Source organism: Anomaloglossus baeobatrachus, chromosome 5 (genome assembly GCF_048569485.1).
Source record: "Anomaloglossus baeobatrachus isolate aAnoBae1 chromosome 5, aAnoBae1.hap1, whole genome shotgun sequence".
NCBI lineage: Eukaryota > Metazoa > Chordata > Amphibia > Anura > Aromobatidae > Anomaloglossus > Anomaloglossus baeobatrachus.
Genome location: NC_134357.1, coordinates 457994821 through 458019433, shown reverse-complemented (window position 1 = coordinate 458019433; position 24613 = coordinate 457994821). Strand labels below are relative to the sequence as shown.

At 44.7% G+C, this 24613-nt stretch overlaps 1 protein-coding gene across 1 annotated transcript in view; it reads right to left on the bottom strand.

Annotated features, from left to right (window-relative positions):
• The window catches only part of CBLN4 (cerebellin 4 precursor), a 54488-nt gene extending 39754 nt beyond the window's left edge, over positions 1–14734 (bottom strand). The window contains exon 1 of the mRNA XM_075350580.1: positions 14020–14734. Within this exon, the coding sequence (XP_075206695.1) occupies positions 14020–14328 (309 nt within the window). The 5' untranslated portion in view covers positions 14329–14734. The remainder of the gene's footprint in view (positions 1–14019) is intronic.
• Between the last annotated feature and the right edge of the window lie 9879 nt (positions 14735–24613).

The following is a 24613-nucleotide window of genomic DNA, read 5'->3' as shown; positions in this document are numbered from 1 at the left end:
TGCATTACACATCGGGTTAATTAACCCGATGTGTACTGTAGCTAGGAGAGCAAAGCTAAGCGGTGTGCGCTGGTAACTAATGTAAACATCGGGTAACCATACCCGATGTTTACCTTAGTTACCAGTGTCTGTAGCTTCCAGACGCCGGCTCCGTGCAAGCGCAGGGTCGCTTGCATGTCGCTGCTGGCTGGGGGCAGGTCACTGGTCGCTGGTGAGATCTGCCTGTTTGACAGCTCACCAGCGACCATGTAGCGATGCAGCAGCGATCCTGACCAGGTCAGATCGCTGGTCGGATCGCTGCTGCATCGCTAAAGTGTGAAGGCACCCTAAATCCTTGTTATCTTTTTATTGCTATCTTCCTGCTCTTGCTTTACTTCTGAGTCTCTCATTGTCCATTCCTGTGTGTGGGCAGTATGTCAGAACTTTGGTTTTCCCTTGTCTGTCTTTATCTGTTTTCCATCACACTCCTGCCCCTGAAAACTTGCAGGCAAGTAGTTGCAAACTATCTGACTGCTCAGCCAAGTGCAGATCTCTGCCAGCACAAAGAGAGGTAGGAGGGGGTTATCAGAGTAGCACTGGTCAAAAGCATAGCCAGGACTCAGGCACCTCCACCATCAGGAGTAACCCTGAGGTTAGGGATAGTCCAGGGTCCCCTAGCATGAGGGACAGCATAGAAGCCCCTGTCCCCCACTATCCTAATAGTCATCTCATGACACAGACCACTCCTGCTAGTGTGACGCCCTGGCCTATCAGGTCATCACAGGACATTGTGCAATCTGCCCTTCTGCATGATGTCCAGCTCATCCTTGGTTACGGGTCCCTGGCCTTTGGTGTTGCTAAGAACAAGCCAATCAAAAATCCAAGAAACACTCTGCACCACACCCACCAGACACGCCAATGGGTAGCCTGAAGTGAATAGGCCGCCTACTTGGGGGGTTGATAAGGGAGGGTCAGGAGTGTTAGGAACAGTTCAGTTGTGAGGTGACTCTCATGAGGAGAGGTCACAAGTCAGTTTGAGGAGGTTAGAAGCTGGGCTCCTCAGTTAATAGGTGGAAGGTGTTGGTCTGGTAGGAGCTGGAACCCTGGTGGTAGGAGATCGTGTCAAATGGTACGGAACTGCCAAGGAGGGCAGCTGGCGGCCTTGAGCCATCTCCGGGCAGGGGCCAGGGCACGGCGGGGTACGTGGACCCTAGGCCGGGAAGTTGCTTCAAGCGTCCTGGTAATTTACCCAACGAGGGTGAAGACTTCAAGATTCGTCCTCCACCCGCTCCAAAATCGGGGTACTAGTGAAATGAGGGGGATATGACTTTCTGAATACATAGTCCAGAAAATCCCAAGCGTGAACCCTGAGAGCAAGCTCACTCCGTTAGCCGTACGGGTGAGCAGGACCCAACTAGTTCTATACTACAGGGGCCAACCAGTAAAGAAAGTGCCAAGGGAAAGGTCACAGGCTAACAAGCAACACCATCGGGCACGGCATCCAGCGTGCTCCCTCCTTGCTGCAGCGGTGCTCAGAATTTTGGTTTACAAGTTGTCTGTGTCAGCCTTATTGGACTGAGTAAGTTCGCAGTGACCCTTTCCTCCCCAACGGCATTCCCTTCTCACCATCACCGAGCCCCGGGGCATTCCCCCTACCCATGGAGGGGTTAACCACCTGGCTGCCATACCACTGCCACCGGGCGCTCCCAACAGCAGCGGTGGTACTCCACCTTACCACACACCGTGGGTGGCGTCACGAACTCTAAACAAACACAAAATCCCCTGTAAATACTCCCCTTTTATTTCGAGTGTCCACGAGAACCCTCCCGGGTCCGGAGACCCCTCGAGCCACCGTGGATCCGGATCCGAGCAGCAGCCCAGCTGCTGACGCTGGGGCGGTACGCTAGCAATTCTGTGGCTGGTGATAAAGTATTATTGCCTACATCATATCGACTGACAGCCAGTTCCCTGCAGTTAGGTAGCAGAGAGTCAGCTGTTAATCAGCATGACGTCAGAAGCCATGTCCTATTAACAGAGGAAAACAGAAAGAGCTGCTCTGTGGATGTGAAGCAGCAAAACTGCTTTGAGCCGGCATCAGGAGAAAAGGCAAGTAGTATTTAGCAACTACCTGACTGTCATTTTTTTGGGCCATGAGAAAAAAACCCAAACTAGTCCAGGACAATCCCTTTAAGAATGGGGCTCTGCAGAGTCCTGCCGTGAATGGAGTAGCAGTGCACATGCTCGGCCTCCACTCCATTCATTGCCTATGGGACTGCCCGAAACAGCCAAGTACAAAGAATGTAGTGGAGGTCAACCATGAGCCCTCCCTCTCCAGCAGCAGTGAACCAGCTCGTTACTGGCTTCCAGATAGAAATAGATTTCTTTTCACACTGCACAATCAAAAAAATATTGAAAAGACAATGGAAACATAATATTATCTATCTAATGTCACTAAAGATCCGACTCCATGATATAAAGCGCCTCAGATTCCTGTGAAGGGTTTTAGACTCTTGACATTAGAGTGACATGAATAATTATATTATATGGCAATTGTCAGGGAGAATCTCTCAACTTCCTAATTACTGCACTAATAACGGACGGATAATTATAACTTCATCAACATCATTATAAAGCGGCAGAAGAACACCCTACACGGGAAGAAAACCGCCTGGAATTAACATTCACATTCATTCTTTCTTAGATTGATGGAGTCATTCATTCCTCTCATAGTCTGATTTATAGCCTCATATATCATATTGAAGAATCTTATTAAATCCAGCGGTAACTAAATATTTCATTCATTTATTCAATAACTGATTAATTTATAGATTGATTAATTCAATAATATGAGCTCTACGCTTGCTCTCATATCAAGACGAGGAATTTTAAGTCCTGACACTAATCTAAGGCTGATTCATTCATTGAAGGATTTATTCACTGAACTAAAGATTCATTCATTCATTCATTCATTCAATCATTCCATAATTCAGCTCATGATCTGAATGTGTAATTTTTTTTCGAAAACATTGCAGAATCTTGAAGTACACCAAGAAACTCTGACTTAGTATAAATTAATGAATGAATGAGAGAAAGCATGAACTATAGAATAAATGAATGTGATGGAATGAATGAAAGAATGAATGAATTATATAATGATTTAATTATTGAATGAATTATTGAATCAATTATAGGATGAATTAATGAATGAATGAGTGAATGAATTAATGAATGATCAATAGAATTAATGAATGAGTGGTATAGTGAGACTGAATCAATGATTGAATAAATGAATGATAGAATGAATGATTGATTGAATGAATGAATGAATGATAGAATTAATGAATGAGGGAAAGAATGAACAATAGAATAAAGAATGTGATGGAATGAGTAAAAGAATGAATGAATGAATGATAGCATGAATGAAGGAATGATAGAATGAATTAACGATTTAATGAATTATTGAATGAATGATAGGATGATTAAATGATAGGATGAATGAATGATAGGATGAATGAATGATTGATTGAATGACTGACTGACTGACTGAATGAGCAATAGCATTAATGAATGAGTGGTATAGTGATAGGTTAAATGAATGACAAAATGAATAATAGTATGAATGATAGAATGAATGAATTATTGAATGAATGATGTATGCTGTCATTACATTCTTTGTGCACTCACTATATAGTCAAATGACTGACATTATTTCCATTGTAGACTGTATGACTAATTGATTTATTGATTGATATATTGATGACTCATTGAATGTTCTGTTGATGACTGATTGATTGATTGATATATTGATGACTCATTCATTGATTGATATATTGATGACTCATTGAATGTTCTGTTGATGACTGATTGATATATTGATGACTCATTGTTTGATATATAGATGACTCATTCATTGATTGATATATTGATGACTCATTGAATGTTCTGTTGATGACTGATTGATTATTGATGACTCATTGATTGATATATTGATGACTCATTCATTGATTGATATATTGATGACTCATTGAATGATCTATTGATGACTAATCGATTGATATATTGATCACTAATTGGTTGATTGATCCGTTGATTCATTCATTTCTTTGATTTGTTTATTTTGTGTAACACTTATATTTTAATACATTTATATTTTCGCACAATTGTAAAGATCTAACTCTAATCCTTAAAGGGACTCTCCACTTTCAGTTAAATGGCCCCCATACTCTGTAAAGTAGTTAAAATGCCAAACTCCTTCGGTATCACCCTCTCTGGTCCAATGCCTGCTCCTCGCCATGCAGTGTGTTGTCTGTAGGCATGATGTTACGCCAACAGTACACGTCACTGAGCTCAGCGGCGGTAATGATGGTGGCAGCATGTACTGCTGAGCTCAGTGACTGGTGGAAGTGTTGCGGGCGGGGAGGGGGCTGCGCTGCTGCAGCCTGCTGCTCGCTGCTCGGTGGCTCGAGCGGTGGGCCGGATCCGGGGGCTCAAGTGGCACTCCTCGCCCGTGAGTGAAAGCGGGGTAGTTTTTGGGATTGGGGAAGTCAGTTCGTGACGCTACCCACGGTTTGTGGTGAGGTTGGGACCCCACCACTGCTCTGGACGGGGATCCCGGGAGCGATGACAGGGAGCAGCCGAGATGTTTCTCTCTCCTCCGTGGATAGGGGGTTTGAGTGGTCCCGGGGCCCGGTGAGGGTAACTGGAGGAGTGGATGGCAGGGTTCGGGGAGGTGCAGGGTCGCGGGGGGGCAGCGCGGTGCCAGCTGGCACTGTGGTACTCACTCAGCCAGTAACGTACACGGAGTCTCTGGTAAAACAAACGGCTGGATGGACGGGTTCCGCAGACGGCTGCGGTGGTCACTCCCGGTAGGTTGGCGGTGACTGCCTTTCCCTGCACCTGTAGTGTGTTTTCGGCCCCGGTGGCTTCCCACCGGTAACCCGCTCCCCAGCGTGGATAGATGCCAAGGGAGCCCCTTTTGCCCGCAGGCTCTTGCCCTGGGAACTGTAGCCTTGGCGGTGACTGTATTTCCCTTCACGGTTGAGCGGTTGCCTTCAATCGGGTCTTTGCTGCTGGGAAACCCCGGAGGTTCCCGTCGCTAATGGATTTGATCGGTTTTACGGAGACTCCAAGCCTTGTCGGGGTCCGTAGGCCCTGCCGAATGGTGCTGGCTTCTCTTCACTCCCCGGTTCGGTACCGGCGGGCCACCGCCCGTCCCCGGTCCTACGGTTCTGCGTCGATCGGCCCCTCCTGCAGACGGTCACCACCGTCTGCCAACCTTGCTGTAGGTGTCCGGGGTGGAGCTGGAATAGCTTGGCCCAGTGAAGCAGGAAGAGCAGAGAGGCACAGAAGAGACTCGGACATCGGAGTCTGTGGCCACCAGGGCCTAAAATATTCCCCGGTAGCCGAATCCGAAGGGCAGGAGAGCTGCAAGCACCTGGCCCATAAACAGCCCGAAGGTACAGCTGCATCACCAGGGCCCGGTGTGGACTCCAGCAGAGAAGCACCAGAGAGGGCCTTCGCAGACTACCACACAGGGAGAGGGACGTACCACCGGTCCCAGCAGCAAGAGGGCCATTGCTAATCCAGAGAGCAGGGTCCTATAACAGTAAAGAAAGAACAGGAGTAGGCCTCATACTCATCTGGCCAAAAAATACCTCAGTTACTTCCAGGCCGGCCGGAGCCCTCAACCACCTGTAACGGTCTCCCAGGACTAACCGTTTGCAAAGTCAAAGAGGAGAAGGTAAAGAGACTGTTGTTTGTGTCCGGTCCTTTCACCGACTGTCGGCACTACACCTCAACTGCATAGACACATACAAGCACCAACTGTGCCCCGGGGTCCAGCTCCACTTGTGGGGAGCAGTACCACCATTGCTGCCATTCCATCACCCCGCAGGCCCCATACAGCAGCGGTGGCTTAATAGCCGCAAACCGCAGGTGGCGTCACAACAAATATACACTTTAATTGACACCCACCACGGTCACGGAGTCGGGCTCCGCCACCACTGACGACCCCCGGACTAGTCCGGCCCGGCATCGGGTGTCCCATAGCCCTGGGGTGGGCGAGTCACATCTACTACATTATCTGTACTCAGAGTTATTACTGCGTTATCTGTGGTGTTACATGGGACTGCAGGTAACATTTACAACAAGTGTACTCAGAGTGTAATCACTTTATCTGTTGAGGGTATATCTATTATATTACCTGTACATACAGAGTTATCACTGCGTTATCTGTGGTGTTACATAGGACTGCAGGTGCCATCTACCACATTATCTCTATTCAGGTAACAGGACAGGGCCCAATCTCAGCTGCAGGACACTCGGAGAGGAGCGGCCTTCAGTCGGTGACATCGCTGTCTGTGATCGCGGATTCCTGGGATTTCTCGGCCAGTCTGGAGCGATGGATTTCCAGACATCACTGCGGCCTTATCACAATGTCTGAACTTCACCAAAGAGCCACACGACAACATGACACTATTCTATAATAGCTCTGCAGTACCTGGGCTCTCATGCTGGGAGTTGTAGTCCCACAGCAGCCAGTCTGTAGGTTGTGGATTGCCAGTCCATGACAATACTGTATAGAGGCAGCTGTGAGCGGCACCTTATGGAGAGATCCATGGCAGGCAGATACTATTCTATATATACTGGGCATCCAGGCAATGCTGGGGGTTGTAGTCCCAAAAGAGATAGGGGCTACATGTCCCGGTATATAGGTTTCATTGCACACAAGCAGAGTCTATGGGGGTATGCTGGGAGTTGTAGTTGTCAGGACATGCTGAGCGTTGTAGTCTCGCGGCAGTTGGAGGACCATAGGATTCACTCTGTTGGTTTAAAGATCACACTATATAGAGCATAGAGTTTGGGGGGCATGCTGGGAGTTGTAGTTGTCAGGACATGCTGAGCGTTGTAGTCTCATGGCAGTTGGAGGACCATAGGATTCACTCTGTTGGTGTACTGTATAGAGCATAGAGTTTGTGGGGCATGCTGGGAGTTGTTGTCTCTCAGCAATAGGAGGAACATAGGTTTGCACCATATTTGGAGCATGCTGAGAGTTGTAGTCCCAAATATTCAAATGGGTTACAAATAAAAAGCATGTGGGGCTTATAAGATCTATCTGGTAATGTTGAGCTGATGGTGGGTATAATGGAAGGGGGGCTCAGATTGATGCTATTAACCCTCTAACTCCAGCACAGTTTGTCATCATCAGTGCTAAGATCCAAGACTTCATTAAGTTTGGGGTCTGTAGAGTTTGAGGCTTAAGTAGAAGCTTGTCTGGTCCTAATCTCCCACCCCCCTTATAAATGAGCAGTGCGGCCTGCAGACATATAGTCCCCTGCGGAGCTGTAGGGGGTGCTGCTTAATGTTCGGCCTGCGGGCATATAGTCCCCTGCGGAGTCGGAGGGGGGTGCTTAATGTTCGACCTTGGGACATATAAGCCCCTGCGGAGCCGGAGGGAGGTGCTTAATGTTCGGCCTTCGGGCATATAAGCCACTGCGGAGCCGGAGGGGGTGCTGCTTAATGTTCGGCCTCCCGGCATATAGTCCCCTGCGGAGCTGTAGGGGGTGCTGTTTAATGTTTGGCCTGCAGACATATAGATCCCTGCAGAGCCAGAGGGGGTGCTGCTTAATGTTCGGCCTGTGGGCATATAGTCCCTTGTAGAACCGGTATGAGGTGTTTAATGGCCTGCGGGCATATAGTCCCCTGCAGAGCCGGAGGGAGTGCTTATTGTTTGGCTTGCAGATATATAGTGTTATAGTGTCCTGCGGAGCCCGGAGGGGGTGCTTAATATTTGTCCTGCAGACATATAGTCTCATACGGAACCCCGACCAGGTGCCTAATGTTCGCCCTGCAGACATATAGTTCCCTGCAGAGCCAAGAGGGGGTGCTTAATATTTGGCCTGCGGACCTATAGTCCCCTGCAGAGCGTAGAGGGGGTGCTTAATGTTCAGCCTGTGGACATATAGTTCCCTGCGGAGCCCGGAGGGAGGCTTAATGTTCAGCCTGCAGACATATTGTCTCCTGTGGAGCTTGGAGTGGGTGCTTAATTTTTGGCTCTGGAGCCCGGAGGGGTGCTTAATATTTGCCTGCAGCCAGTCCAGTGCTGAGCCCAGAGGAGGTGCCTAATGTTTGACCTGTGGACATATAGTCCCCTGAGGCGCCCAGAGGGGTGCTTAACATTCGGCCCTCAAAAATATAGTTCCCTGTGGAGCCGGATGGGGTGCTTATTATTTGGGCTGACATACAGTCCCCTCCCCTGCGGAGCCCTTGATGTGCTCTACGAGAGTATAAACAATATACAATAAACAGGGGTCACCAGATATTGTAAAACATGCAATTGTAGTTTTGTGGAACTACATCTTCCAGCATGCATATCCACAACAGGGCTTGCTTGAGTTTACAGAAGTTCTGTCGCAGTTGGAGAGCTGCAGGCTGACCCTAGCTCGGGATATGCTGGGAATTGTAGTTTGGAAGCAGCTGGAGAGCCAGAAAGGTGCAGACCAAGGAGTAACTGCAGCATGGATAGATCGCAGTAGTTTTCAATGCTTAATTACAGCAGACAGGAATATAATGCATGAAATATTTATCAGATGCTGCACTCTGTATGGAGGAGGGTGGGGAATGGGATGCAGGAGGCTGGGAGGTTGGAGTCTAGACCTCCAGTCTTCAGGACCTGCAGCAAAGGAGAAGGTCCGGAGATCCACCTGTTGGTCATCGAGTCACATAAAGTCATCACAATCACCTGAGCCTGGACTATAGAGGAGACACATCTCCATTACACACTATTATAACCACCTATCCTGCTGGGGAGGCTATCCCATACTGGGATATTCAGTAGGATCATCAATAGATGTGACATGGGGCAGGATATCCTATGCGATAGAAGGAACTGTCATGTGTAAATTAGGGAGGCCATCCTGTACTTATTACTATAATAGAAAAGTAGTATGTAAAGGGAGCATAGCCTTTATCTATTGTTTAAGGGAATATCTTTTATATTTTATATACGGGATGCTATTCTCTATTAAAGTATGAGAAAGCATTATGTATATATTTTACAAGGAGGCTATGCTTTTTTTATTAAAAAATGTGTATATTATATAAGAAGGGCTATCTTTTATTGTATGACAAAGTATCATGAATTCATTATATAAGAAAGAATATCCTTTATTATATGAGAAAGTATCATATATTATATAAGAGAGGCTAGCCCACTATTATATGAGAAAGTATAATGTATATATTATATAAGAGAAGCTATCCTTTATTATATGAGAAAGTACCATGTATATATTATATAAGGGAGGCTATCCTTTATTATATAATGGATTATACAGTACATATGTATAAAGTAGGCTATCCTTTATTATATGAGAAAGTATCATGTATATATTATATAAGGGAAGCTATCCTTCATTATATCATGGAGTATTCACCATATAGTGTACAAAAAAGGAGGCTATCCTTTATTATATGAGAAAGCATAGTGTATATATTATAAAAGAAAGACCATCTTTTATTATATGGTTAGTATCCAGTATACAGCTTACATAGGAGAGGCTATCCTTCATTATATGACAAAGTATAAGGTACAAATTATATAAGGGAGTATATATATATATATATATATATATATATATACACACGGGTGAAGGTTATCCTCTGTTACTATTTGTTATGGTGGGCAGCTATCCCATGTATATTCACCTGCCTATATATATATATATATATATATATATATATATATATATATATAATTTCAGGCAGTATGGGCTTTTCTACTTCTAAGACGCAGACTGTACTGAGACTATCCTCTGGGGTTATCTGGAGCTGCACCTGATGTATTGGGCAATCATACCTCTATCAGGCAAACTACTCATTCCCGGGCCACTTCTACAAAGGAAACTATTTTACTTTTTCGGCTCATTGCATAATCCCACTGGTGTTCTGTTTAGTAAGTGGCTGATGTTTTAGGCAGTGAAGTACATAGGCAGGCTATCCTTAAATCAGGAAATGTACTTATGTTAGGCAGTTTGTCAGTTTTGTTAGACTGGGTATAAGTTGTTCGGCACCCTATATTATCCGCTGTATCCAGCAGTATACACTTTATATCACTTATATCGTGCAGGTTATTATCCAATATCCACATTAGTTACATTAGGCAGGGTATCCGTTTTTAAGCATTGATATTGTGCGGAATATCAGTATCCGTTATGTCTGTTATGCGTCATCTTAGGCAGGGTCATTGGTTATTGTGCAGTGTATCAGGTAGTAGGTAAGATACTATAGAACATATCATGTTCGGTGAAACAGAACATCAGTTAGGCAGGGTATCAATTAGGTTTAGTGGAAAGGCATCAATTATCGGTCCAAGTTTCAGTTGTCAAGAAGGGTATGAGAATATAGGGCAGGGTATCAGTTAATACGTTGGATATCAGTTTTTAAGTTTTTAAGCATGGTATCAGTTATTGAACAGAGTATAAGGTATAAAGTAATAAACCAGGTAATGAGTTGTTAGGCACAATAAGAGTTATTAGGTAAGGTATAAGTTATTAGACAGGTTATCAGTTATTAGGCAGGGTATCAGTTTTAAGAGCGTGAGATAAGTCATTAGGTTGCTAATTAGTTATTAGGCAGAGTATCAATTTGCTTCAGTTAATAGGTCAGTTATTAGGCAGAGTATCAGTTTACCCAAGGTATCTGTTATTTGGTAAGGTATAAGTTATTAGACTGGGTATATATTATTAGGCAAGGCATAAGTTATAAGGTAAGGGTATCAGTTGTTAGGCAGGTTATCTGTTATTGGCTGAGGGTATGCGTTATTAGGTAGGGTATCTGGTATTAGGTGGGATATCAGTTATAAGGCACAGTATCTGTTGTTGGCCAGGGTATGAACTTATTAGGCAGGGAGTCAGTTATTAGTAAAGGTATCAGGCATTAGGCAAGATATCTGTTATTAGGCACGGTATCAGTCATAAAGCAATATATTATTGTGATTAGGCAGTATACCAGTTATTAGGCAGCATACCGGTTATTTAGATGGGTACCAGTTATTAGGCAGGTTATTGGATATTTAGTAGGATATGTTATTAGGTAGGGTACCAGTTATTAGGCAGGGTATCAGTTATTAGAAAGGATATTAGTTTTTGGGCATATTATTTATTATGCAATGTACCAGTTACTGGGCAGGGTATAAGTTATTAGGCAGAGTATCAGTTATTACGCAGGGTATCAGTAATTATTAGGCAATGTATCAGTTATCAGGCAGGATATCTATTATTATTACAGTGCAAGGGTCTTTCATTGGACCCTTGCACTGTCAGAGTGTATCCGTGCATGCCGGACTTTGCCCCAGTAGAGCTGGATCACCTGGTTTTCTCCTATCTATTATTATCCAGTATCTGCTATTAGGCAGCGGATAAGTTATTAGGCAGAGTATCAGTTATTAGATCGGATCTTATCCAGTATATACTTATTAGGCAGGGTATCAGTTATTACACAGGGTATCAGTTATTACACAGGGTATCAGTTATTATTAGGCAATGTATCAGTTATCAGGCAACATATCTGTTATTAGGCAGGGTATCTGTTATTAGATCAGTTATTATCCAGTATATACTTATTAGGCAGAGTATATTATTAGGCAGGGTATCTGTTATTAGATCAGTTATTATCCAGTACATACTTATTAGGCAGGGTATGTTATTAGGCAGGGTATCAGTTATTATCTAGTATATACTTATTAGGCAGGGTATCAGTTATTATCCAGTATATACTTACTAGGCAGGGTATCAGTTATTATTCAGTATATACTCATTAGTCAGGGTATCAGTTATTAGATCAGGTATTATCCAGTACATACTTATTAGACAGGGTATATTATTAGGCAGGGTATCAGTTATTACCCAGTATATACTTATTAGGCAGAGTATCAGTTATTATTCAGTATATACTTATTAGGCAGGGTATCAGTTATTAGATCAGTTATTATCCAGTACATACTTATTAGGCAGGGTATCTGTTATTAGGTAGGGTATAAGCTATTAGGCAGGGTATCTGTTATTAGGCAGGGTATCTGTTATTAGATCAGTTATTATCCAGTATATACTTATTAGGCAGGGTATATTAATAGGCAGGGTATCTGCTATAAGGCAGGGTATAAGTTATTAGGCAGGGTATCTGTTATTAGATCAGTAATTATCCAGTACATACTTATTAGGCAGGGTATCTGTTATTAGGCAGGGTATCAGTTATTAGATCAGTTATTATCCAGTATATACTTATTAGGCAGGGTATCTGTTATTAGGCAGGGTATCTGTTATTAGGCAGGGTATAAGTTATTAGGCAGGGTATCTGTTATTAGATCAGTTATTATCCAGTACATACTTATTAGGCAGGGTATCTGCTATAAGGCAGGGTATCTGCAATAAGGCAGGGTATCTGTTATTAGGCAGGGTATCTGCTATAAGGCAGGGTATCTGCTATAAGGCAGGGTATCTGTTATTAGGCAGGGTATCTGTTATTAGGCAGGATATCAGTTATTAGATCAGTTATTATCCAGTACATACTTATTAGGCAGGGTATCAGTTATTAGGCAGGGTATCTGTTATTAGGCAGGGTATCAGTTATTAGGCAGGGTATCTGTTATTAGATCAGTCATTATCCAGTACATACTTATTAGGCAGGGTATCTGTTATTAGGCAGGGTATCTGTTATTAGGCAGGATATCAGTTATTAGATCAGTTATTATCCAGTACATACTTATTAGGCAGGGTATCTGTTATTGGGCAGGGTATCTGTTATTAGGCAGGGTATCTGTTATTAGGCAGGGTATCTGTTATTAGGCAGGGTATCTGTTATTGGGTAGGGTATCTGTTATTAGGCAGGATATCAGTTATTAGATCAGTTATTATCCAGTACATACTTATTAGGCAGGGTATCTGTTATTAGGCAGGGTATCTGTTATTAGGAAGGGTATCTGTTATTAGGCAGGGTATCTGTTATTAGGCAGGGTATCAGTTATTAGATCAGTTATTATCCAGTACATACTTATTAGGCAGGGTATCTGTTATTAGGCAGGGTATCTATTATTAGGCAGGGTATCTGTTATTAGGCAGGGTATCTGTTATTAGGCAGGGTATCTATTATTAGGCAGGGTATCTGTTATTAGGCAGGGTATCTATTATTAGGCAGGGTATCTGTTATTAGGCAGGGTATCTGTTATTAGGCAGGGTATCTGTTATTAGGCAGGGTATCTGTTATTAGGCAGGGTATCTGTTATTAGGCAGGGTATCTATTATTAGGCAGGGTATCTGTTATTAGGCAGGGTATCTATTATTAGGCAGGGTATCTGTTATTAGGCAGGGTATCTGTTATTAGGCAGGGTATCTGTTATTAGGCAGGGTATCTGTTATTAGATCAGTTATTATCCAGTACATACTTATTAGGCAGGGTATCAGTTATTAGGCAGGGTATCTGTTATTAGGCAGGGTATCTGTTATTAGGCAGGGTATCTGTTATTAGGCAGGGTATCTGTTATTAGGCAGGGTATCTATTATTAGGCAGGGTATCTGTTATTAGGCAGGGTATCTGTTATTAGGCAGGGTATATTATTAGGCAGGGTATCTGTTATTAGGCAGGGTATCTGTTATTAGGCAGGGTATCTGTTATTAGGCAGGGTATCTGTTATTAGATCAGTTATTATCCAGTACATACTTATTAGGCAGGGTATCAGTTATTAGGCAGGGTATCTGTTATTAGGCAGGGTATCTGTTATTAGGCAGGGTATCTGTTATTAGGCAGGGTATCTGTTATTAGGCAGGGTATCTATTATTAGGCAGGGTATCTGTTATTAGGCAGGGTATCTGTTATTAGGCAGGGTATATTATTAGGCAGGGTATCTGTTATTAGGCAGGGTATCTGTTATTAGGCAGGGTATCTGTTATTAGGCAGGGTATCTGTTATTAGATCAGTTATTATCCAGTACATACTTATTAGGCAGGGTATCTGCTATAAGGCAGGTATGAGCGGAGGAACCTTTACCTGATCGAAGTAGATGATGCGCGTTTTGTTGCTCATCTCGGACGGCTCATGGTTGGTACTCCTAACAGCGGAGAATGCCACCTTGGAGTTTGCGGCTCTGACTGAGATCCCCAGAGGAGACGAGGACGATCCCTTGGAGTCGGTCGCTGGGTTGGAATCACATACCACCAGACATTTCCCCTCCAGCACTATGGGCTCGGTGTCGTTCTGTGCCCGGGCAGTGTGGGCTTGGAGCAGGAGGGCGCAGGTGACCGCCGCCAGCACCGCGGACAGCTCCCCACAGGAGCGCAGTGTGTGCAGCCCCGGCATCCTGTCCCTGCTCAGCTCAGCACCAGGAGAAAGAAACCACCAGCCACAAACAAGCGAAAAAAGCTTCACACTTTCCAAAATGTCCCCCCTCCTGGAAGAAAGAGTCTCCTGTCCACTTCCCAAATCCTAAACTCTGCCTCATCCAACTCCACATCCACAGTGAATCACTGATGAGGCTCATGGAGCAGCAGCCTGGAGGTGGCCATCATGTAACTACCACCTCCATCAGATCATCCTGGAGCTGCCGGGGTATTGATCCACTGCAGCCAGCAGCCCAGATCCAGACTCTCATCTCACTGCGCGCAAAATCCACAATCCTTATTCCCCAAAGCCTTATGTCATAAGAAAGTAGCTCAACCCTCAGCCTGCGCCATGTACACACTGTAAGGAAGGGGAGGCGGCGCTGGGATCGGGTCTGCCACGATCTGATCGCAAGGCTCACCCTCCAAACTTTATACTGCAGAAGAGACCAATGGAAAACTCTGCCAAATATACTCAGGCTACCTATTCTCATTCTCATTATCTATCTATCTATCTATCTATATATCTATCTATCTATCTATCTATCTATCTATCTATCTATCCCTCTATCTATCTATCTATCTATCTATCTCTCTATCTATCTATTTATCCCTCTATCTATCTATCCCTCTATCTATCTATCCCTCTATCTATCTATCTATCTATCTATCTATCTATCTATCTATCTATCCATCTATCTATCCATCTATCTAGCCCTCTATCTATCTATCTATCTATCTATCTATCTATCTATCTATCTATCTATCTATCTATCTATCTATCCCTCTATCTATCTATCTATCTATCTATCTATCTATCTATTTATCTATCCCTCTATCTATCTATCTATCTATCTATCCCTCTATCTATCTATCTATCTATCTATCTATCTATCTATCTATCTATCTATCTATCCCTCTATCTATCTATCTATCTATCTATGCTTATATCTATCTATCTATCTATCTATCTATCTATGCTTATATCTATCTATCTATCTATCTATTTATCTATCTATCCCTCTATTTATCTATCCCTCTATTTATCCCTCTATCTATCTATCTATCTATCTATCTATCTATCTATCTATCTATCTGTCTATCTATCTGTCCCTCTATCTATCTATCTATCCCTCTATCTATCTATCTATCTATCTATCTATCTATCTATCTATCCCTCTATCTATCTATCTATCTATCTATCTATCTATCTATCCATCTATCTATCTATCTATCTATTTATCTATCTATCCCTCTATCCATCCATCCATCTATCTATCCATCTATCTATCTATCTATCTATCTATCTATCTAATCTATCTATCTATCCCTCTATCCATCTATCTATCCCTCTATCCATCTATCTATCTATCTATCTATCTATCCCTCTATCCATCTATCTATCTATCTATCTATCTATCTATCTATCTATCTATCTATGCTTATATCTATCTATCTATCTATTTATCTATCTATCTATCTATCCCTCTATCTATCTATCCCTCTATTTATCCCTCTATCTATCTATCTATCTATCTATCTATCTATCTATCTATCTATCTATCTATCTATCTATCTATCTATCTATCTATCTATCTATCTATCCCTCTATCTATCTATCTATCTATCTATCCATCCATCCATCCCTCTATCTATCTATCCCTCTATTTATCCCTCTATCTATCTATCTATCTATCTATCTATCTATCTATCTATCTATCTATCTATCTATCTATCTATCTCTCTATCTATCTATCCCTCTATCCCTCTATCTATCTATCTATCTATCTATCTATTTATCCATCTATCTATCTATCTACCTATCTATCTCTCTATCTATTTATCTATCTATCCCTCTATATATCCCTTTATCTATCTATCTATCTATCTATCCCTCTATCTATCTATCCCTCTATCTATCTATCCCTCTATCTATCTATCCCTCTATCTATCTATCTATCTCTCTATCTATCTCTCTATCAAATCAAATCAAATCAAATAAGCTTTATTGGCAGGACCAAATACAAATTAGTTTTGCCAAAGCAAGTGTACATTAGGGGCTGGGGCTGTGGGGATGGTGGGTGGGGACTGTAGGAAGGATGGATGGGGCACATCCAGGGTGGGGACTGTGGGGGCACTTCTAGGGTGGGGGCTATGGAAGTCCATGGCTTATGATGGGGCATATCCACGGTGGGGACTGTAGTAACGGTGGATGGGGCATATCCAGGGTGGGGATTGGGGGGGGCACATCTGGAATGGGGGGCTATGGAAGTCCATGACTTATCATAGTTCTCTTTCTCGAAGTCTATGACATTCACTCACATACTGCGCTGCTATCTCCACTGCGCTCTCTTCTTCCCCCAGCAGGATATATATTTTCTCTTCCTCCTTCATGGAGCTGAAATCCGGGAAGAGATGGGAGAGTCTCCTGAAGTGAGTGTCCCTCACTGCTGAGTACTTGGTGCAGTGTAGCAGGAAGTGGGTTTCATGCTCCAGGGCCTCCAGGTCACAGTGTTGGCACAGTCTGTCCTCCCTGGGCTTGTAGCTCTGCTTGTGACGGCCGGATTCGATGGCTAGACTGTGGGCACTGAGTCTATATTGGCTCAGGGTCCTGCGGTCTCTGGGATCCGGGAGTTTCTCCAGATATGGGGCCAGTCTATAGTCTTTCTGTAGTCTCTGGTACGTGGTTAGTTTCCGTGAGGTGTTGATGTCGGTCCTCCAGTCATTGACATACCTCTCCTGGCCCTCGTCTACCATCTTCCTGATTCTGGTTCTTGTCAGGCTGGTGTGATTGGTTATTTTGTCCAGTTGGGTTTGGTAGAGCTGTGCCAGGGGTCCTGGTTCATCTGGCCCACGTGTATATATCAGAGCTTTGTGGTGATGGGAGCTTGGATTGCTACTCTGTAGGTGGGCCTGAAATGATAGTGACCTCTTCAGAGCTGCTAGGTGTAGAAGGAATCTGCCCAGCTCGGCTCGACAGGCACTGTTGGAGGTGCTTCGATGGACCTGGAGAAAGTGCTTACAGAATTCCAGGTGAAATATTTCTGTTGGGCTGGAATCCCACCTTGACCAATCTGGGTAAGTGTGAAGGCCCCAGACTTCGCTGCCATACAGGAGGATTGGGACGATGATGGAATCGAAGATTTTTAGCCAGACCCTCACTGGTGGCTTCAGATGATACAATTTCCTTCAGATGGCATAAAAGGTTTTGCAGGCCTTATTTTTCAGGGTTTCTATGGCTTGTTTGAAGCTCCCTGACTGGTGAATTTCCAGGCCCAAGTAGGTGTATTTGTCTGTTCCTGTTAGAGTGCAGCCGTTTAGGACAAATGAAGGATGCTGGTGAAATCTTCTTTTTCTCTTCTGGAACACCATGATGTTGGTTTTCTTTAGATTGATCGGTAGTGCCCATGTGGAGCTGAATTTCTCCAAGATTTGTAGGTTGTCTTGGAGACCTTTCTCGGTTGGTGACACCAGCAGTAGGTCATCTGCATAGAGCAAGAATTTCCCCTGGGCGTCATGGAGTGTGAGACCTGGAGCAGTTGAAGATTCTAGAGCAGTAGCCAGCTCATTGATGTAAATATTGAAGAGCGTTGGACTTAGGCTGCAGCCCTGTCTGACTCCTCGGCTCTGCTGGAAATAGGCCGTTCTTCTACCATTCACACTCACGCTGCAGAGGTTCTCGGTGTAGGAGCTTTTGATGACATCGTAGGTCTTTCCTCCTATTCCGCTCTCCAGCAGTTTCAAGAACAAGCCCGGGTGCCACACTGAGTCAAAGGCCTTTTTAAAGTCTACAAAGCAGGCGTATATCTTCCCATGCTTTGTATTGTGGACGTGGCTCTGAATGAGACTGTGCAGGGTGTAGATGTGGTCCGTGGTGCGGTGGTTTGGCACGAACCCTGCTTGGCTTTTGCTCAGGACATTGTGTTCGGTAAGGAAACTAAGGATCCTTTTGTTTAGGATGCTGTTGAACAGTTTTCCCAAGTTACTGCTGACACATATGCCTCTGTAGTTGGCAGGGTCATACCTGTCCCCACTCTTGTGGATCGGTGTAATGAGTCCTTGGTTCCAGGTACGAGGGAAGTAACCAGCACTCAGCACAATGTTGAACAGTTCAACCATTGCAGCTTGAATTTCTGGTGGGCTGTACTTCAACATCTCTGGGGGGATTCCATCCAGACCACTAGATTTTTTACACTTTATGGAAGTGATTTTCTCTGCAACTTCCTGTAATGTAATTGGTGTGTCCAGTGGGTTTTGGAAGTTTTTGATTTTCTGTTCCATTGCCTTTAGTTTTGATGTTATGTTTTCCTGCTCTTGGCTTAGTCCTTCTTTTGGGATGTCTTTGTAGAGGTCTTTGAAGTACTGGAGCCAGATGTTGCCATTTTGGATATGGGTGTCATTCTTTTTCTTGCTCTTTATGTCCATGTAGTTCCATATTTCCCAGAAGGAGTTGTCTTGGAGGGCGTCTTGGAGTTGGCTAAGTTTGGTAGAGATGTAGCTCTGCTTCTTCCTCCTGAGGATAGTTTTGTACTGCTTTTGTATGATGTCATAGGCTTCCCTCAGGTCTGGGTTGTTGGGGTCTCTGTGTTTATTGTTTGAGGCTGTTCTCAGGGTCTTTCGAATGGCTTTACACTCTTTGTCAAACCAACCATTGATCTACTTTTCTTTTGGCCTCTTGTAGTTGACTTGTTTGAGGTCGGACAATTTGGCCATGGTGTGGAATATTTTGTTGAGGTCTTTTGCAGCTTGATTCACTCCTTTTGGGTTTGACTTATACTTGTAGCTGTAGAAGTTGTGGAGCATCTCCTGTAATTCTGGTCTGTTGGGAGCCTCTTTATATTTTATTTCTGATGTCTTGGACCATTTATAGGATGGAGGTCGGTTGTAGAGGCTGCTCTGCTGTGGCTTTTGTGTGGATGGTTTCTCTGTAGATTTCATGTACAGGAGAAGTTGGCTGTGGCCTGACAGGTGCGTTTGTGGGGTGACTATGAAGGCGCTAATATTTACCAGGTCCATATCTGTAATGGCGTAGTCTACTACACTCCTTCCTACATGGGAGTTTAGTGTGTATCTTCCCAGTGAGTCTCTGACTCGCCCACCCCAGGGCTATGGGACACCCGGTGCCGGGCCGGACTAGTCCGGAGGTAGTCAATGGTGGCGGGGCCCGATTCCGTGGCCCTGGTGGGTGTCAGTTAAATATGGCTGGTGACTTGGGGTTTGTGTTCGTGACGCCACCTGCAGTATGCGGCTATTAAGCCGCCGCTGCTGTGTGAGGCCTCCGGGGTGATGATATGGCAGCAATGGTGGTACTGCTCCCCACAGGTGGAGCGGTGCCCCGGGGACACTGTTGGTGCTCGTGAGAGTCTATGGTGTTGTGTGGAAAACACGGTGCAGGGCCGACAGGCATGAAAGAAACAGGCACAAACAACAGTCTCTTTACCTTCTCCTCTTTTACTCCACAAACGGTTAGTTCTGGGAGACCATTACAGGTGGTAGAGGGCTCCGGCCGGCCTGGAAGTAACTGAGCTGTCGTTTTGGCCAGATGAGTATGAGGCCTACTCCTGTTCTTTTCCCTTGCTGTGATAGAACCCTGCTCTCTGGATTTAGCAATGGCCCTCTTGCTGCTGGGACCGGTGGTGCGTCCCTTTCCCGCTGTGGTAGGCTGCACAGGCCCTCTCTGGTGCTTCTCTGCTGGAGTCCACACCGGGCCCTGATGATGCAGCTGTACCTTCGGGCGGTTTATGGGCCAGGTGCTTGCAGCTCTCCTGCCCTTCGGATTCGGCTACCAGGGAGTATTTTAGGCCCTGGTGGCCACAGACTCCGATGTCCGAGTCTCTTCTTTGCCTCTCTGCTCCTCCTGCCTCACTGGGCCAAGCTGCTCCAGCTCTAGGCCCCAGTTCCACAGGACAGCACTACTCTGCGTCTGCTTCCTATCACTTCTCTCTACAGACTGAACACTAACTCCTCCCTCAGGCCAGACTTAAGGAATGCTCCCTGGAACTCCAGGTTCAGAGCTCCCCCTGCTGGTCGGAGGGAGAACTGCGTTGGATGTTAAACTTACTGGCCAATAGACCTCCCAATTACCTCCAGGCTCAGCATCAACCCTTTGGAGGGGCAATGCTGTTGTGGCGACCAGGTCCTTGGGCGCCACATCTCCCTTTGTACGTCCATTAAGAATATGAAGACCTAAACTTTTACATAAGTTCAGGAGCTTTTTGCCACTTTTGTTGACTGTACTGTCATAGGTGTTTCTCTCTGAGTGTTCTGAGTTGTGACTGTCGTTCTCTGCCCCAAATCTATCTATCGATCTATCGATCTATCCCTCTATCTATCTATCTATCCCTCTATCTATCTATCCCTCTATCTATCTATCTATATCTATCTATCTATCTATCCCTCTATCTATCTATCCCTCTATCTATCTCTCTATCTATCCATCTATCTATCCCTCTATCTATCTATTATCTATCTATCCCTCTATCTATCTATCTATCCCTCTATCTATCTATTATCTATCTATCCCTCTATCTATCTATCTATCTATCTATATATCTATCTCTTTATGGATTATAGAGAAGTACAGTCCAGCTGTACTTGTGTTGGATGCTGAGACTTATAGTTCCCTAAAAGCTCCATTACTTTTTTTCTTCAGAAACAACCAAACCTGCAGTCAGATATAGCTGACTAGTAAATCTACGGCTAGTAGCCCTGTGCCCTGCCCTGAGTTTATTGCTCTGTGCTGGGCCTATCAGTGAATGAGGGTATATCAGTTAGTGTAAAATGTTTTAGTCAGTACTGATGTATCAATCAGTTCAAAATCTATCAGTCAGTTTTGGGTACATCAGTCAGCGCCTGGTATATAAGTTAGTGTCCAATGTATCACAGCCATTGTATTAGTAAGACACAGTGCAAAATGTATCAGTCAGTGCAGGGTGTATCAGTCAGTGCAGGGTGTATCAGTCATTGACATGTGTGTCAGTTAGTGCAGGCTGTATCAGTCAGCATAGGGTGTATCAGTTATTGCCAGATGTATAAGGTAGTGCAGAGTTCATCAGTCAGTGCAGAGTTCATCAGTCAGTGCAGAGTTCATCAGTCAGTGCAGAGTGTATCAATCAGTGCAGGGTGTATCAATCAGCACCAGTATATCAGTCACCTCGGGTGTATCATTCAGTGGCAGATGTATCAATTAGTGTAGGCTGCATCAGTTAGTGCTTGTGTATGTCATTTCCAGGTGAATCAGTCAGTGTCTGGTGTATCAGTCAGTGTTGGGTGTATCAGTCATGAGTGTATCAGACAGTGTTGGTTGAATCTGTCAGTGTCAGGTGTATCAGTCATTTCTGGATGCATCCGTCAGTGCTAGGTGAATCATTCAGTGCAGGTGTATCAGTCTGTGTTGGTTGCATTAGTCAGTGCCAGGTATATCTGTCAGTTATTATTATTATTATTATTATTATTATTTATTATTATAGCGCCATTTATTCCATGGCACTTTACATGTGAAAGAGCGTATACTGTACGTACAACAATCATTAACAGTACAAAACAGACTGGTATAGGAGGAGAGAGGACCCTGCCCGCGAGGGCTCACAGTCTATAGGGAATGGGTGATGGTACAATAGGTGAGGACAGAGCTGGTTGCGCAGTGGTCTACTGGACTGAGGGTTATTGTAGGTTGTAGGCTTGTTGGAAGAGATAGGTCTTGAGGTTCCTTTTGAAGCTTTCCCCGGTAGGTGAGAGTCTGATGTGCTGAGGTAGAGCATTCCAGAGTATGGGGGATGCACAGGAGAAATCTTGTACGTGATTGTGGGAAGAGGAGATAAGAGAGGAGTACAGAAGGAGATCTTATGAGGATCTGAGGTTGCGTGCAGGTAGGTACCGGGAGACTAGGTCACAGATGTAGGGAGGAGACAGGTTGTGGATGGCTTTGTATGTCATGGTTAATGTTTTGAACTGGAGTCGTTGGGCGATGGGAAGCCAGTGAAGGGATTAGCAGAGTGGCGAGGCTGGGAAATGGCGAGGGGAGAGGTGGATTAAGCGGGCCGCAGAGTTTAGGATAGATTGGAGTGGTGCAAGAGTGTTGGAAGGGAGGCCAGTGAGCAGGAGGTTGCAGTAGTCGTGGCGGGAGATGATGAGGGCATGCACTAATGTTTTTGCTGATTCTTCGTTAAGGAAAGCGCGGATCTGGGAGATATTTTTGAGTTGTAGCCTGCATGAGGTGAAGAGGGCTTGGATGTGTGGCTTGAAGGATAGAGCAGAGTCGAGGGTTACTCCAAGGCAATGAGCTTGTGAGACTGGGGAGAGTGAGCAACCATCAAGTTTGATGGAAAGGCTTGTTGGAGGAGATGAGTGAGGAGGAGGAAAGACAATGAACTGTTTTGTCCATGTTAAGCTTTAGGAATCGTGCAGAGAAGAAGAATGAAATAGTAGACAGACATTGTGGAATTTTGGTTAGTAAAGAGTAGAGAGGTAATGTCAGGTCCAGAGAGGTAGATCTGTGTGTCATCGGCATAGAGATAATACTGAAAGCCGTGGGACTCTATGAGCTGTCCCAGGCTGAAGATGTAGATGGAGAAAAGCAGGGGTCCAAGAACTGAGCCTTGGGGGACACCAACAGATAGGGGGCGAGATGAGGAAGTGGTGTGAGAATGGGAAACGATGAAAGTTCGGTCGGTTAGGTATGCGGAGATCCAAGATAGGGCCAAGTCTGTGATGCCCAGAGATGAGAGAATCTGTAGTAGGAGGGAATGGTCTACTGTGTCGAAGGCAGAGGACAGGTCCAGGAGGAGGAGGACAGAGTAGTGTAGCTTGGCTTTGGCGGTTAGTAGATCATTGGTGACTTTGGTTAGGGCAGTTTCAGTAGAGTGATGTGGTCGGAAGCCAGATTGTAGCTGGTCAAAGAGGGAGCAGGAGGAGAGGTATGAGGACAGTTCAAGATGGACATGCTGTTCCAGTAGTTTTGAGGCATAGGGGAGAAGGGATATGGGGCGATAGATTGACACAGAGGATGGGTCAAGGGAGGGCTTTTTGAGGATGGGTGTAATGGAGGCATGTTTAAAGCATGAGGGGAATACACCACTTGTTAGTGATAGGTTAAAGAGATGGGTTAGGGCTGGGATGAGGACTGCGGTGATGTTGGGGATGAGGTGCGATGGGAGCAGGTCCAGTGCAGAGGTGGTTAGATGTGATCTTGAAAGTAGAATGGAAATATTGTTTTCTGTGGTGGAGCAGGTGGATTTGGAGGAAGAGGGCAGAGTAGCTATGATGAGGGGCTGTGGTGATTGTGGGCCAAAGCTTGCACTGATGTTGTCAATCTTCTGCTTGAAGAAAAAGGCAAAGTCTTCAGCTGAGAGGAGAGGAGAGGGAGGTGGTGCTGGAGGACGGAGGAGAGAATTGAAAGTGTTGAATAGCTGTTTAGGGTTGTGAGAGAGAGAGGATATGAGGGATGAGAAATAAGTTTGTTTTGCAGCAGTGAGTGTGGACTTGAAAGTGGTGAGGGACTCTTTATATGCAATTAAGTGCTCAGTGGAATGAGACCTCTTCCATCTGCTCTCAGCAATTCTGGAAGCCCGTCTCAGTTCTTTTAGTCTGACTCGTGTGCCCGGGTTGCCTGTTGATTCTGTGGGTTTTGGTGTGTGTGAGGGGGGCAGCTGATTCGAGAGCTGCAGAGATTGTAGTGTTGTATAAAGTTGCAGCAGCATCTGCGTCGTGTAAAAATGTAATGTCTGTGAGAGGGAGAAGGGACTGAGAAAGTGCGTGTAAATCAAGGTGTTTGATATTTCTGTGAGGGTGTGAAAGTTTGTGATGGGTTGGTTGCGTACTTGGAGAAGAGAGGGAAGAGAATGTGAGTAGGTTGTGGTCAGACAGGGGGAGAGGTGAGTTAGAGAGGTTAGATAGGGAACAGAGGCGAGTGAAGATGAGGTCCAGCGTGTGGCCATCTTTGTGAGTAGCTGCAGAAGACCATTGGGTGAGGCCAAAGGAGGAAGTGTGTGTTAGAAGTTTGGAGTCAGATGAGTGGGAAGTGTCAATGGGGACAGGGCCGTATTTACCATTAGGCACCCGTGGTCCCGTGCCTGGGGCGGCAGGATGCAGGGGGGCAGCACCTTCTAGCAGTAAAAAAAAAAAATAAATTTTTTTTTTAATTTATTTATTTATTTTTTTTACACATTCATTAAATCCGCTGTATTTTCGGAGGGGGGGAGGGGGGAGAGGTGCACCTTTATTTATTTGTATCCGCGTCAATTAAGACGCGAATGCAGACAAACTGC